General features: G+C 44.0%; 1 protein-coding gene across 7 annotated transcripts in view; it reads left to right on the top strand.

Moving 5' to 3' along the window:
- The window catches only part of ston2 (stonin 2), a 144755-nt gene extending 133096 nt beyond the window's left edge, over positions 1–11659 (top strand). For all 7 annotated transcript variants that reach the window (XM_073039356.1, XM_073039354.1, XM_073039357.1 and 4 more), the window contains one exon: positions 5199–11659. In XM_073039356.1, the coding sequence (XP_072895457.1) occupies positions 5199–5282 (84 nt within the window). In that variant the 3' untranslated portion in view covers positions 5283–11659. The remainder of the gene's footprint in view (positions 1–5198) is intronic.
- The last annotated feature ends 1330 nt before the right edge of the window (positions 11660–12989 follow it).

The following is a 12989-nucleotide window of genomic DNA, read 5'->3' as shown; positions in this document are numbered from 1 at the left end:
AGGGGTTGCCAGCGCCCCTCGATGAGCTGCTCCAGCACCCCACCGACTGCTGTGTCGGATGCGTCCACTGTGAGGGTGGTCGGAATGTCCGTTCTGGGGTGCACCAGCATCGCGGCATCCGCCAAGGCTTCCTTGGCTTTAACAAAAGCGGCCACGACCTCATCGTCCCAAGTAATGTCCTTGCCTTTACCCGACATCAGGGTGTACAAAGGGCGCATGATTTGGGCTGCTGAGAGGAAGAAACGGTGGTAGAAGTTCACCATACCAACGAACTCCTGCAGGCCTTTGACTGTGTTAGGCCGGGCAAAGTGGTGGATCGTGTCTATATTGGCGGGCAGAGGTGTTGCCTCGTCTTTGGTAATCCTGTGGCCCAGGAAGTCGATGGTGTTGAGACCGAACTGACATTTTGCCAGTTTGATCGTGAGGCCGAAATCACTCAGGCGGGAGTAGAGCTGGCGGAGGTGGGACAGATGCTCTTGACGACTACTGCTGGCTATGAGGATGTCATCCAAATAGATGAACACAAAGTCCAGGTCGCGGCCCACCACATCCATTAGCCACTGGAGCGTCTGTGCGGCATTCTTCAGGCCGAACGGCATTCGGAGGAACTCGAACAAGCCGAATGGGGTGATGAGTGCTGTTTTGGGGATGTCTTCAGGGTGTACCGGGATTTGATGGTATCCCCGGACGAAGTCGACTTTAGAAAAGATTCATGCCCCATGCAGGTTTGCTGCAAAGTCCTGTATGTGCAGCACGGGGTAGCGGTCTGGAATTGCAGCCTCGTTCAATCTGCGGTAGTCGCCGCATGGTCTCCAGCCCCCAGCTGCTTTGGGCACCATGTGCAGGAGGGAGGCCCATGGGCTGTCAGACCTCCGTACAATCCCCAATTCCTCCATCCTCTTGAACTTCTCCTTCACCAGGCGAAGCTTTTCCAGGGGGAGCCTTCGTGCGCGGGAGTGGATGGGTGGTCCCTGGGTCGGGATGTGGTGCTATACCCCGTGTCTGGGCATGGCTGCCGTGAACTGCGGTGCCAGAATCGATGGAAAGTCCGCCAGGATTCTGGTGAATTCGTTGTCCGACAGCGTGATGGAGTCCAGGTGTGGGGCCGGCAACTTGGCTTCACTCAGGGAGAATGTCTGGAAAGTCTCAGCATGTACCAGTCTTTTCCCTTGCAAGTCGACCAGCAGGCTGTGAGCTCGCAAGAAGCCCGCCCCCCAGGAATGGTTGGGCCACGGTGGCCACTGTGAAGTCCCATGTGAACCGGCTGGCACCGAACTGCAGCTGCGCTGTGCGGGTGCCGTAGGTCCGTATCATGTTGCCGTTTGCGGCCCTCAGGGTGGGTCCTGGCTTCCTGTTGTGGGTGTCGTACCCCGTCAGGGGTAAGACACTGATTTCCGCTCCGGTGTCGACCAAGAAGCGGCGTCCCGACTGTTTGTCCCAGACGTACAAGTGGCTGTTCTGGTGGCCAGCCGCCATAGCCATTAGCGGCAGCTGGCCCTGGCCCTTGCAGGGTGGGTGACCACGGCGGGCTTCTGTGCCCCACCACTGGTGGTAGAAACACCACTGTTCACTGGCCTCCTCACTCCTGCCTCTGTGTTGTGTGCGCCCCCTTGCCGGGCCTGGTCTGGTCTGCCGTGGGGCACATGGCTCGGTAATCTGACCGACAGAGGCCACGCTCTCCCTCTTGGCTTTCCACAGCACGTCTGCCCGGGCCGCCACCTTCTGGGGGTCACTGAAATCTGCGTCGGCCAGCAGCAGATGTATGTTCTCAGGCAGTTGCTCCAGGAATGCTTGTTCAAACATGAGGCAGGGCTTGTGTCCGTCAGCCAGGGCCAGCATCTCGTTCATTAATGCTGACGGCGGCCTGTCTCCCAAACCATCCAGGTGCAGCAGGTGGGCACCTCACTCACGCAGTGAGAGGCCAAAGGTCCCAATGAGCAGTGCTTTGAATGCTTCATATTTGCCTTCTTCCGGGGGCGACTGTATGAAATCCGCAACCTGGGCGGCCGTCTCCTGGTCAAGGGCGCTCACCACGTAATAGTAACGCGTGGAATCAGAAGATATCTGCCGAATCTGGAACTGGGCTTTTGCTTGGCTAAACCACACGCATGGTCGCAGCGTCTAGAAAGTTGGCAGTTTTAGCGAAACAGATGAACAGATGACGAGTCAATCATCTTTGGTCCAAATCCCGTTTGGACCGCGGGGTCACCAATGTAGCGATGTACTACATACAGAGCTAGAAACAACGACACACAGTCGGTAAGTCATTTTGAGACTAGTTTATTCAAACTTTGCAGCACTGACTTTTAATCCCTAGTTCCCGCCCTCTCCGGGCGGAAATGACATCAGAGGTGCATTACCAAAGTCTCTCCCCACGCCTGGGCTATTTGTGAGCCGGTTCGCCTGCACAGAAAGTGGGTCGCCACAGAATACTTTACTTCAGTATTCACTATGGAAAAGGATGTTGGTGATTGTAGTGATGACTTGCAGCAGACTGAAAAGCTTGAGCATGTAGATATTAAGGAAGAGGAGGTGCTGGAGCTTTTGGAAAGCATCAAGTTGGATAAGTCGCTGGGACTGGATGAAATGTACCCTAGGCTGCTGTGGGAGGCGAGGGAGGAGATTGCTGAGCCTCTGGCGATGATCTTTGCATCATCGATGGGAACAGAAGAGGTTCCAAAGGATTGGAGGATTGTGGATGTTGTTCCTTTGTTCAAGAAAGGGAGTAGGGATAGCCCAGGAAATTATAGATTAGTGAGTCTTACTTCAGTGGTTGTTAAGTTGATGGAGAAAATCCTAGAAGCAGTATTTATGATCATTTGAAGAGGTATAATATGATTAGGAGTAGTCAGCATGGCTTTGTAAAGGGCAGGTCATGCCTTACGAGCCTGATTGAATTTTTTGAGGAAGTGACTTAAACACATTGATGAAGGAAGAGCAGTAGATGTAGTGTATATGGATTTCAGCAAGGCATTTGATAAGGTATCCCATGCAAGGCTTACTGAGAAAGTAAGGAGGCATGGGATCCAAGGGGACATTGCTTTGTGGATCCAGAACTGGCTTGCCCACAGAAGGCAAAGAGTGGTTGTAGACGAGTCATATTCTGCATGGAGGTCAGTGACCAGTGGTGTGCCTCAGGGATCTGTTCTGGGACCCTTTCTCTTCGTGATTTTTATAAATGACCTGGATGAAGAAGTGGAGGGATAGGTTGGTAAGTTTGCTGATGACACAAAGGTTGGAGGTGTTGTGGATAGTGTGGAGAGCTGTCAGAGGTTATAGCAGAACATTGATAGGATGCAAAACTGGGCTGAGAAGTGGCAGATGGAGTTCAACCTAGATAAGTGTGAAGTGGTTCATTTTGGTAGGTCAAATATGATGGCAGAATATAGTATTAATGGTAAGACTCTTGGCAGTGTGGAGGATCAGAGGGATCTTGGGGTCCAAGCCCATAGGATGCTCAAAGCAGCTGTGCAGTTTGACTCTGTGGTTAAGAAGGCGTACAGTGTATTGGCCTTCATCAATTGTGGAATTGAATTTAGGAGCCGAGAGGTAATGTTGCAGCTATATAGGACCCTGGTCAGACCCCACTTGGAGTACTGTGCTCAGTTCTGGTTGCCTCACTACAGGAAGGATGTGGAAGCCATAGAAAGGGTGCAGAGAAGATTTACAAGGATGTTCCCTGGATTGGGGAGAACGCCTTATGAGAATAGGTTGAGTGAACTCGGCCTTTTCTCCTTGGAGTTGAAGGAGGATGAGAGGTGACCTGATAGAGGTGTACAAGATGATGCGAGGTATTGATCGTGTGGATAGTCAGAGGCTTTTTCCCAGGGCTGAAATAATCGCCACAAGAGGACACAGATTTAAGGTGCTGGGGAGTAGGTACAGAGGAGATGTCGGGTAAATTTTTTATTCAAGAGAGTGGTGAGTGCGTGGAATGGGCACTCACAACAGTGGTGGAGGTGGACATGATAGGGTCTTTTAAGAGGCTTTTAGATAGGTACATGGAGCTTAGTAAAATAGAGGGCTATAGGTAAGCCTAGTAATTGCTAAGGTAGGGACATGTTCGACTCAACTTTGTGGGCCGAAGGGCCTCTATTGTGCTGTAGGTTTTCTGTGTTTCTATGTTGTTTCAATTCTATTCCTGTGTTTTACTTTATAAATTTCTCACACCATTCCAGTCATCAAATCAAACTACTTGGAAAATACGAAGAAATTAGCTTTAGCTCATCCCTCAAAAACAGAACTTTTTATATTTTCTTAGAATACAGATGTGATATTAATTACCCAATCCCTTTGTTTAAACTGCTGAATGTCTCATAGTCTTCTTCTCAAGACATGTTAAGAAACACCTGTTGTAGAAAATTACCTAAGGCTTTAGAAAGGATACAGAAGATACTTATCAGGATGTTGCCTGGACTAGAGGGCATGTCTTATGAGGATAGATTGAGTGAGCTTGGGCTTTTCTCTTTGGACCAAAGGAGAATGAGAGGTGACTTGATAGAGGTATACAAATTAATGAGGAATAGATTGAGTGGAGAGCCAGATACTTTTTCCTAGTGTGGGAATGGCTAATACGAGGGGATATTATTTTAAGGTGATCAGCTAATTGGAAGAAAGTACAAGGCGTATGTTAGAGGTAAGGTTTTTTTTACACAGAGGGTGGTGGGTGCATGGAATGCCCTGCCAGGGATGGTGGTAGAGGCAGATACATTAGGGGCATTTAAGACACCCTTGGCACATGGGTGATAGGAAAATGGAGGGCTATGTTGGAGGGTAGGGCTGGATTGATTCAAGATTGTTTAATATAATTTCCATTACACAAGGAGAATGGAATAATTGTTACTTAGGATCCAAATGCAGCGCAAATAGCACAATAAGGTAAAGAATACAATAATAAAAATATATACAAATACATAAGATACCTTGTTGGTATGTCCATAAAGTGATGCTAGGCTCAGGAGTATCTGTACCTGAGGTCACTGACAGGAAATGATAAAGTAGTGATAAAGAGAAATCTTAGAGTAAATTATAAGCTTAGCACATCATTGTGGGCCGAAAGGCCTGCACTGTACAGGCGCAACTATTAACATCAAAATAATAGCTTTAGTGTTGACATTAATCATGATTTTTTTTCTGAAGTACTTTGAAAAGTAATGCTTCTATGTTGTATGCAATGATTATTTTTGTATTTTGTACAGGTGGAAATGGAACAGAGGAGGGTTCGGGCTGCGAGTGGGGATGGTATGGAAACTGACCATCCAAACGAATGTACTCAACAGTGAAGCAATCCAAGTGCAGAAACCGTGCCATTACACTACCGTGTCGGTATGCCTGTCTGGCAAATAGCACATTGCCGACTTTGTGCAGATTTCAACATTTCAATTCCTGAAGAGACCAAAAGAAAAAGGAATTTTAATTGTTGCATTTGCTGGATTTAATAACTAAAAATGTTGGGACAAAATCTACTGATTGAACTCCTCAGTGTGTATTATATGTGGGGTACTGCATCTTCTCATCAAATACCACTTAATCAATCTTGGTTTCTGTCTTGGATGTACAGTACTTAGAACTTGAGCAAGGACTAAACTAGGTCTCATAGCTGGGCAACTCTTAGGCTTGCTGTTGCACCTTTTCTTTTTTCTGAAAACACAGTCACATGGCTGCAGGCAGCAGGTCTCCTTCTCCTGTCATCCTGTTCGGCACTTGTGCATCTCAGATTGGGATTTTCTGATGAAGAAGGGCTTACTGGTCCTTTTGTGGGTTGTTCGGGAATGAAAAAAAAAATTAAAGATACATTGTTTCCTTTTTAAAATTCTACTGAGATTGTGAAAATTCAAAAAAAATCTGATGTTTTTTGTTTGAAAATTTGAAATATTATCTTTAGATGAATGAAATGTGCTCTGACTTTAGGAAATAATTTCTTGCTGTAGCAACGGGAAAACTAATAGAATATTGCATTTTTGTATTCCTCGTGTACTACTTGGAGTCCTTAGTAACCTGACTAGTTATTGGGTAAATGCATTACCCGGAGTTACACATGGGATAGCCAGTGATGCCAAGAATAGGAGTTTGGTGATCCACATTTCAAGCCCCAGTCAGTGCTGAGTTTACTGATCTTTTCCAGGTAACAATAGGATCAGTACTATCACCTCAGTGTCTTTGGTATTACTGGCCTTGGTGCCTTTGGGCTAGCAAAAATATAAGAGTCACAGACAAATACAGCGAAGAAATGTGTTTTTTGGCCCACGGAGTCTGGCCATTTTGACACTAGTCCTACCCTACCCATTTTATTTTCCTCACATTCCAAACAACTCTTCCAATCCTGGAGGAGCTAAGCAGGTTGAGCAGCATCTGCGGGGAGAAAGGAATTGTTGACATTTCAGGTCAAAACACTGCACGAGTTTCAGACACTATGCCTTATACCAGGGACAGCTTTGCAATGGGGAATTAACCCACTAATCTTCACTTATCATGAGAGGCAGGAAAGACGGTAACCAACAGCAGTGCAGCGGTCACTGAAATTGCTTTATAGCACCAGCAATCACTGATCAGGGTTCAAATCCTGCTCTGTCTGTGAGGAGTTTGTACGTTCTCCCTGTGACTGTGTGTTTTTTCCAGGTGCTCCAGTTTCCTCCCACATTCCAAAGATCAGGGGAAGTGAATTATCAACACCAGAAGCATGCTGACACTTGCAGGCTGCCCCAGCATGTCACAAATAATGACGCAAACTTTCACTGCAAGTTATATGTACTGCATTGCTCATAATCATAGAATGCTACAGCATGGAAACAGGCCCTTTGGCCCAGCTAGTCAATACTGAACTATTATTCTGCTTAGTCCCATCCATCTGCACACAAACCAGAGCTCTCCATATCCCTCCCATCCACGTACCTATCCAATTTTCTCTTAAATATTGAAATCAAGTCCGCATACACCTAACCTGCTGGCAGCCTGTTCCCAACTCTCACCACCATCTTAGTTCCCCCCAATATTTTGTCATCGTGCATTCCTTTTGCCTTACCTGTCTTCCCCAAAAAGTTGCACCTAAAAGGTTAGAAAGGAACTTTGGAGTCCATTCCCATCAATCCCCTTCTATCAATTCCTTCCCTATAGCCCCATACTCCCTTTCATGTCCTTCAACACCCCCTCATTTTTCTGCCATGCATCTCCACAAGGATAGTTTCAGTGTACCTGATTAACCTACGAACCTGACTTTGGGATGTGGGAGGAAAATGGAGTACTCGGGTGGAGCCTATGCAAACACAGCTGAGAACGCACAAACTCGACACAACAGCGCTGAGGTCAGATTCTAACTCAGGTCACTAACTGCTCCCTCACTGGGCTGCTCTTAGAGAAAACCAATTAATTTTTGGGCTGGGAGCAGGGAGGATGACTGGGATAATTTGAATTGGTGTCCCAAGGAGTTGGCACTAACCCTGAGGGCCAAATACCACCTCTTGTGGTGCATAATCATAAGATATGTTAATATCTCTGTATTAGTATCATCAACAAGATGTGTAAAAGATTCTGATCTAAAGATTAGCTTTACTTGTCACATATACACAGAAACATACAGTATCAAATGAAGTCAGAGTGGATTGTGCTGGGTACAGCTGCAAATTTTGTTCTGGTACCTGCTCACAACTCACAACCCTAAACATGCGTCTTTGGACTGTGGGAGGAAACCAGAGCACCTGGAGGAAACACAAGTAGTCATGGGGAGAATGTACGAACTCCTTACATGCAGCAGCCCGAGCTTACTGTTTTACTTACGGCTGCTGTCTGTTACTCACTACACTTGAGCAAAATTAAAGGAGTGGGACTTGAGAAAATATTTATTAAAAGTGTTGCTTTTTTATGATTTGAATGTTCTGCAGGCTGCTGAACTACCAAGGAGTTACAGGTGACTTAAAAAGAAATACTTAAGACAGTTTGGAGGGAAAACTAGAATATTGAAATGTCTGTGAAGGTCATTGTATATCAAGCAGTAGTAAATCAAGGCGACTAGACTTGCTGTGTTGTCCAGAAGATGTCTCTCCACTCGTCCGAGAGGCTTCTTCAGTTCTAATCCATGGTGGGTAGTTTTCCGGTTTATAAACTCTGTGAGTTGTTTAAAGGTATAGCAATCATGTGAGGGTCGTTAAGAGTGGTAGAGATAATTAGTCTTATCTTTGCATGACTGAAAGTGTGAACTGTTGTGGAGACGCCGGGGTAAAGATGTTAGGACTACATTGTAGGTAGCTGATAGGTGGTGTTGAAACAGAATATTGAACTGGAACCATAATTTGAGTTTTATAGTGAGTTATGTTCTTCTGCCACTGTTTACCATGAATTACATTTCAAATGCAGTAGGTGAACAACATGGAACCAAGTATACAGTATCGTTCAGAGGGAGCAGTTTACAAAAGCTCGATAGTTCTATAAATGCCTAGTATGTCAGCACATGAAATAAAAGGCTTTCCAGCTGTTAATGCTTAAAAGGGATGTTACTTTCCTTTTTGATAGGTTCAATGTATCTAATCTGCTTTAGTGTTTTGACTTTAATTTTGGACATCCAACACTCCACAGTCTGAGGCTAACCTCTTGTACCATCACATATATGCAGGCCCTTTAGCCCATCTAGTTCATGCCGAACTATTAATATGCCTGGTGCCATCATTCTGCATGTCATCCCCCTCCCATCCGTGTACCTATACAAGTTTCTCTTGCATGTTGAAATCGAGCCCACATCTACCACTTTGTTCCACATTCTTACCACCTTCTGAGCGATGTAGTTCCCCCCATGTTTCCCTTAACTATTTCACCTTTAACCCATAATCTCTAGTTTTAGTCTCACCCAATCTCAGTGGAAAAAGTCTGCTTGCATTTACCCTATCTATACCCCTCATAATTTAATATCCCTCTATCAAATCTCCCCTTAATCTCCTACACTCCAGGGAGTATGTGCCTCCTAAACACTCATTCCTATTCTGATGGTTTCAAGATCCTGGGAACATGCACTTTTAAATCTCTAAAAACCTCTGTATCCTCCAATGCCCACCACTCATCATGCATCTCTTTTGCCCCACCTGTCCTCTCCAAAAAAGTTACATTGTATCACTCTTGATTTGAATCAATTTTCCACTCTGTTTGGCCACCATACCCATGTATTGATAACTTCCTGTAGCTGTGATCTTTCTTCCTATCAACCAAGTGGTGTCCCTAGATTTATCCAAAATAAAATATAAATCCCAAATTGCCGAGTAACAACCCCTACAGAAAGTGCTGCTCATACTCCCCTGGTCTCTGAAATTCCCTTCAACCAATTTTGCCTCTGAAATGAGCTCTCTCCGCTCCACTCTTAGACCCTCATTCTTCTGATCAGTCTGCAACTTGGGATACCCACCAAATGGTCTGCCAAAATTCATGACTGCTTTATTAAGTGTCCCATCCTCACTTTCAAGCCTTGGTACTGCCTCAAAGTTACCTTGGTCAGACTGTGATCCTCCTCAGACAAGTCTGTGTTGACTTCTGACTATCCCTGTCTAAATTGTGTATCTCTAGACACTGATATACCATCCCAACTTATTCACCATCAATGTCAAACCAAGACTCAAAGATATATTTTATCTCAGCTTGGTGAATATCCTTCTCTCTCTCTCTCTCAGTCCCCACCCTCTTTATCTCTCCCTCTCTCAATCACCCTTTCTCACCATCTAGATATTTATGGAAAGGGCTTGTTTGACTTTACCTGCTGATATTAACCCCTGAATCACTTCCAGACTTTCTGCTTTGTTGAATTGTTCGTGACATTCGCAGACTTACCATTTCTACTTTTGTGCCCTATCTTGCCATGTATGTTCTGCAACCCCCAACAAGAGTGCAAGAACTCACTTTTTAAATATTTGTTCTGAACCTTCTCTTTTTCCCTCATTGGTCTTTATATTAAATACGTCAGACCCCAGTGTTAGATTTTTAGTTCAGCCAGCTGTAATATAAATATCCTGCATTGCACACTGCCACACCAAGATACACCGCAAGGGTTAGAAAGTTGGAGTCTGGGAGCAGGCAGCCCTTTAGGGTTTAGCAGCACAGTTAAATACCCAATCATGTCAGTTGTAACAAAGTCAAAGTAAAATACATTTATGTCACCATATACTATTTTCTTACAGGCATATACAGGAAAATAAAGAAATACAATAGAATTTATGAAAAACTATACAGAATAACTGACAAACAACAAATGTGCAAAAGAAGACATATAGTGGGAATTTAAAATAAATAAATAAATACCGGCGAGTAGAGTCCTTGACGATGAGTCGGTAGGTTGTGAAATCAGTTCAAGTTAAGATGAATGAACTTATCCATGCCAGTTCAGGAGCTGATGGATATAGGTTAATAACTATTACTGATCGTGGTGGTGTGGGACCTAAGGCCCCTCTACCTCCTAGAGGACATAGCTTGAATGGTTAGGGTTCTTGATGATTGATGCTGCTTTCTTGTGGTGCCACTCCTTGTGTAGATATTCTTAATGGTGTGCAGGGCTTTTCCTGTGGAGGACTGGGTTGTGTCCACCACTTTTTGTGGACTTTAACATTCCTGGGCATTGGTGTTTCTGTACCAGGCTGTGATGCAACCTGTTGGGATACTCTCCACTGTGCATTGAAAGAAGTTGGTCAAAGTCTGAGGTTCCATTTAAAAACATTTGTTGTTGAAGTTTTTGTCCTCCTTTGCCCTGTAAGATAAATTGCCTGGCTCTGTATCATGGTGAAAAGGACATACTCCTTCATAGACATTTAGCTGATTGCATTCAGTTAAAGATAGATAGATAGATACTTTATTCATCCCCATGGGGAAATTCAACGTTTTTTCCAATGTCCCATACACTTGTTGTAGCAAAACTAATTACATACAATACTTAACTCAGAAAGAAATCTCTGGTAATGACCAAATTGGAATGCATAAATACAGGAAAACTTTCACTGAAGGTGTAAAGGTCAACTTGTAGCACAGCGTGTGTGCGTAGAGGTAGAGACAAAGACATTGGAGCATTTAAGAAATTCTTGCGTAGGCACTTGGGCAGTGTAGGAGGGAAGGGTTAAAGAAGGTTAAAAGGTCAGCACAACATCGTGGGCCAAAGGACCTGTACTGTGTGGTAGTATTCTGTGTTCTACATTCTACGCATGGTGAAGATATTTAACATTTTTTCACACAAATTTAAAATAAGTAATTTTACTCCAGTCCTATATTCACAGAGACATTAGGATTCTTCCAATTCTGCCCCCTGATATTCCATCATTGGCAGTCACTTATCCAATCACCAAACCACAGCAATTCCACCCCTTGTCCCGCTGGATCACTCCATGAAACCCGGACCATTACCCATCTTAATATTTCCTAATGTGACTTGCTGTCATTTTCCCCCCTGTTAGGACACCAGTTAAACCCCTTGGAACATTTGACTTGCTTCGAAGTGCCATATGATTTTTATTTTAGGATTACGAAAATTAGTTTGATTAATTTTTTTTAAAGACAAAAGAAAGATCAATGCTAGGCTACCAACAAAATACATCTGTCAATACTCTTTGCACTTCTATCTGTTTTAGGTGTATGGTAATGAAACTTCCATATGTAACTGGTGATTATTGTATTTTTAAATAAATGTTTGGAGTGGCCAGCATTTTCTGAATCCCAAGTGCATTCCTCACTAGCAATTAGGATTCTTTTAGTGGATTGTTTTAATAACACCATGTTTGTAAAAATAAAAGGGACATGAACAGATTCTGTTCTAATCAGAAGACAAAACATCCTTCAACTTCCACTTGTGCTGTCTTGAGTGAAATTTAATACAAATAACAAAAATTTTGTATCCACTACTTTTGCTGGCAGCTTGTTTCACACACACAAATCTCACAAGATCCTGCTCAGATCCCCTTAAATATTTCACCTTTCACCCTTAACTTATGACCTTTAGTTCTTGCCATGCTTCAGTACAAACAGTGAGGCATTCTCCAAAATCCATCCAAATTTGGTCATTCAGATAATAAAGATTATGAATTACAACTCAATAAACCAGAACTGGAAAACAAGGCCAAATGCACATTCCACTGCACACTACCCCTCAGGATAATGATCAGTTTTCTGTGATTAGGCTGGCAAGAAAAGCACCAATTAAGGAACCAGAAACCACGGACAAGAAGCCAAGATACTAAGGTAATAGGAGCATTCTCTGAGAAATACACTTTAAGGAAAACCTACCTGGCACCTTCGATTCCCAGGAAATGAACTAGGGAATGTATTCACAGCGCATTCCCAATCCTTCAGTCGATTTGCTTTGTGAAAGACCCACAGTATCTGTGATCCTTGAACATGCTAAAGAACCGATGTTAAACAGGACTGGTAAACTGTGGCCAAAGGTAATGGAGAACATTCTGACTAGTTGTGTCACAGCCCGGGAAGGAGGCTCCAATGCAATGGATCAGAAGAGGCTGTAGAGGTACACTCAGCCAGCTCTATCATGGGCACAAGTAACTCCACCATTGAGGGCATATTAAAGAGCTGATGCCTCAAGAATGTGGCATCCAACACTAAGGACCCTCACCATCCGGAATAAGCCCTCTTCTCATTACTACCACAGGGGAGGAGGTAGAGGAGCCTGAAGACCCACACTTAATAATTTAGGAATAGCTTATTCCCCTCCACTGTCAGATTTCTGAACAATCCAAGAACACTACCTCACTGTTCCTCTTTTGTGCAATTTATTTATTTTTGTAATTTTTCTTGCACTATTCTGCAGCCAGAAAACAATAAATTTCATGACATATGTCAGTGAAAATAAACCTGATTCTGATTGCAAAGAAGAAGGTTTGAGAGTGTTTTTGGACAGCAGAGGCTTACTAAAGATTTCAGTATTACCTTTCATTTAATTTACACAATTTCATGAAGGAAGTGCGTAGTAAAGATTTAGATTTATTTATCACATTCAAAGCAGCTACCCAACCAGTGGCACT

Source organism: Hemitrygon akajei, chromosome 3 (genome assembly GCF_048418815.1).
Source record: "Hemitrygon akajei chromosome 3, sHemAka1.3, whole genome shotgun sequence".
Lineage (NCBI taxonomy): Eukaryota > Metazoa > Chordata > Chondrichthyes > Myliobatiformes > Dasyatidae > Hemitrygon > Hemitrygon akajei.
The sequence above is the reverse complement of the archived record's forward strand: the minus strand, read 5'-3'. Positions and strand labels throughout refer to the sequence as shown.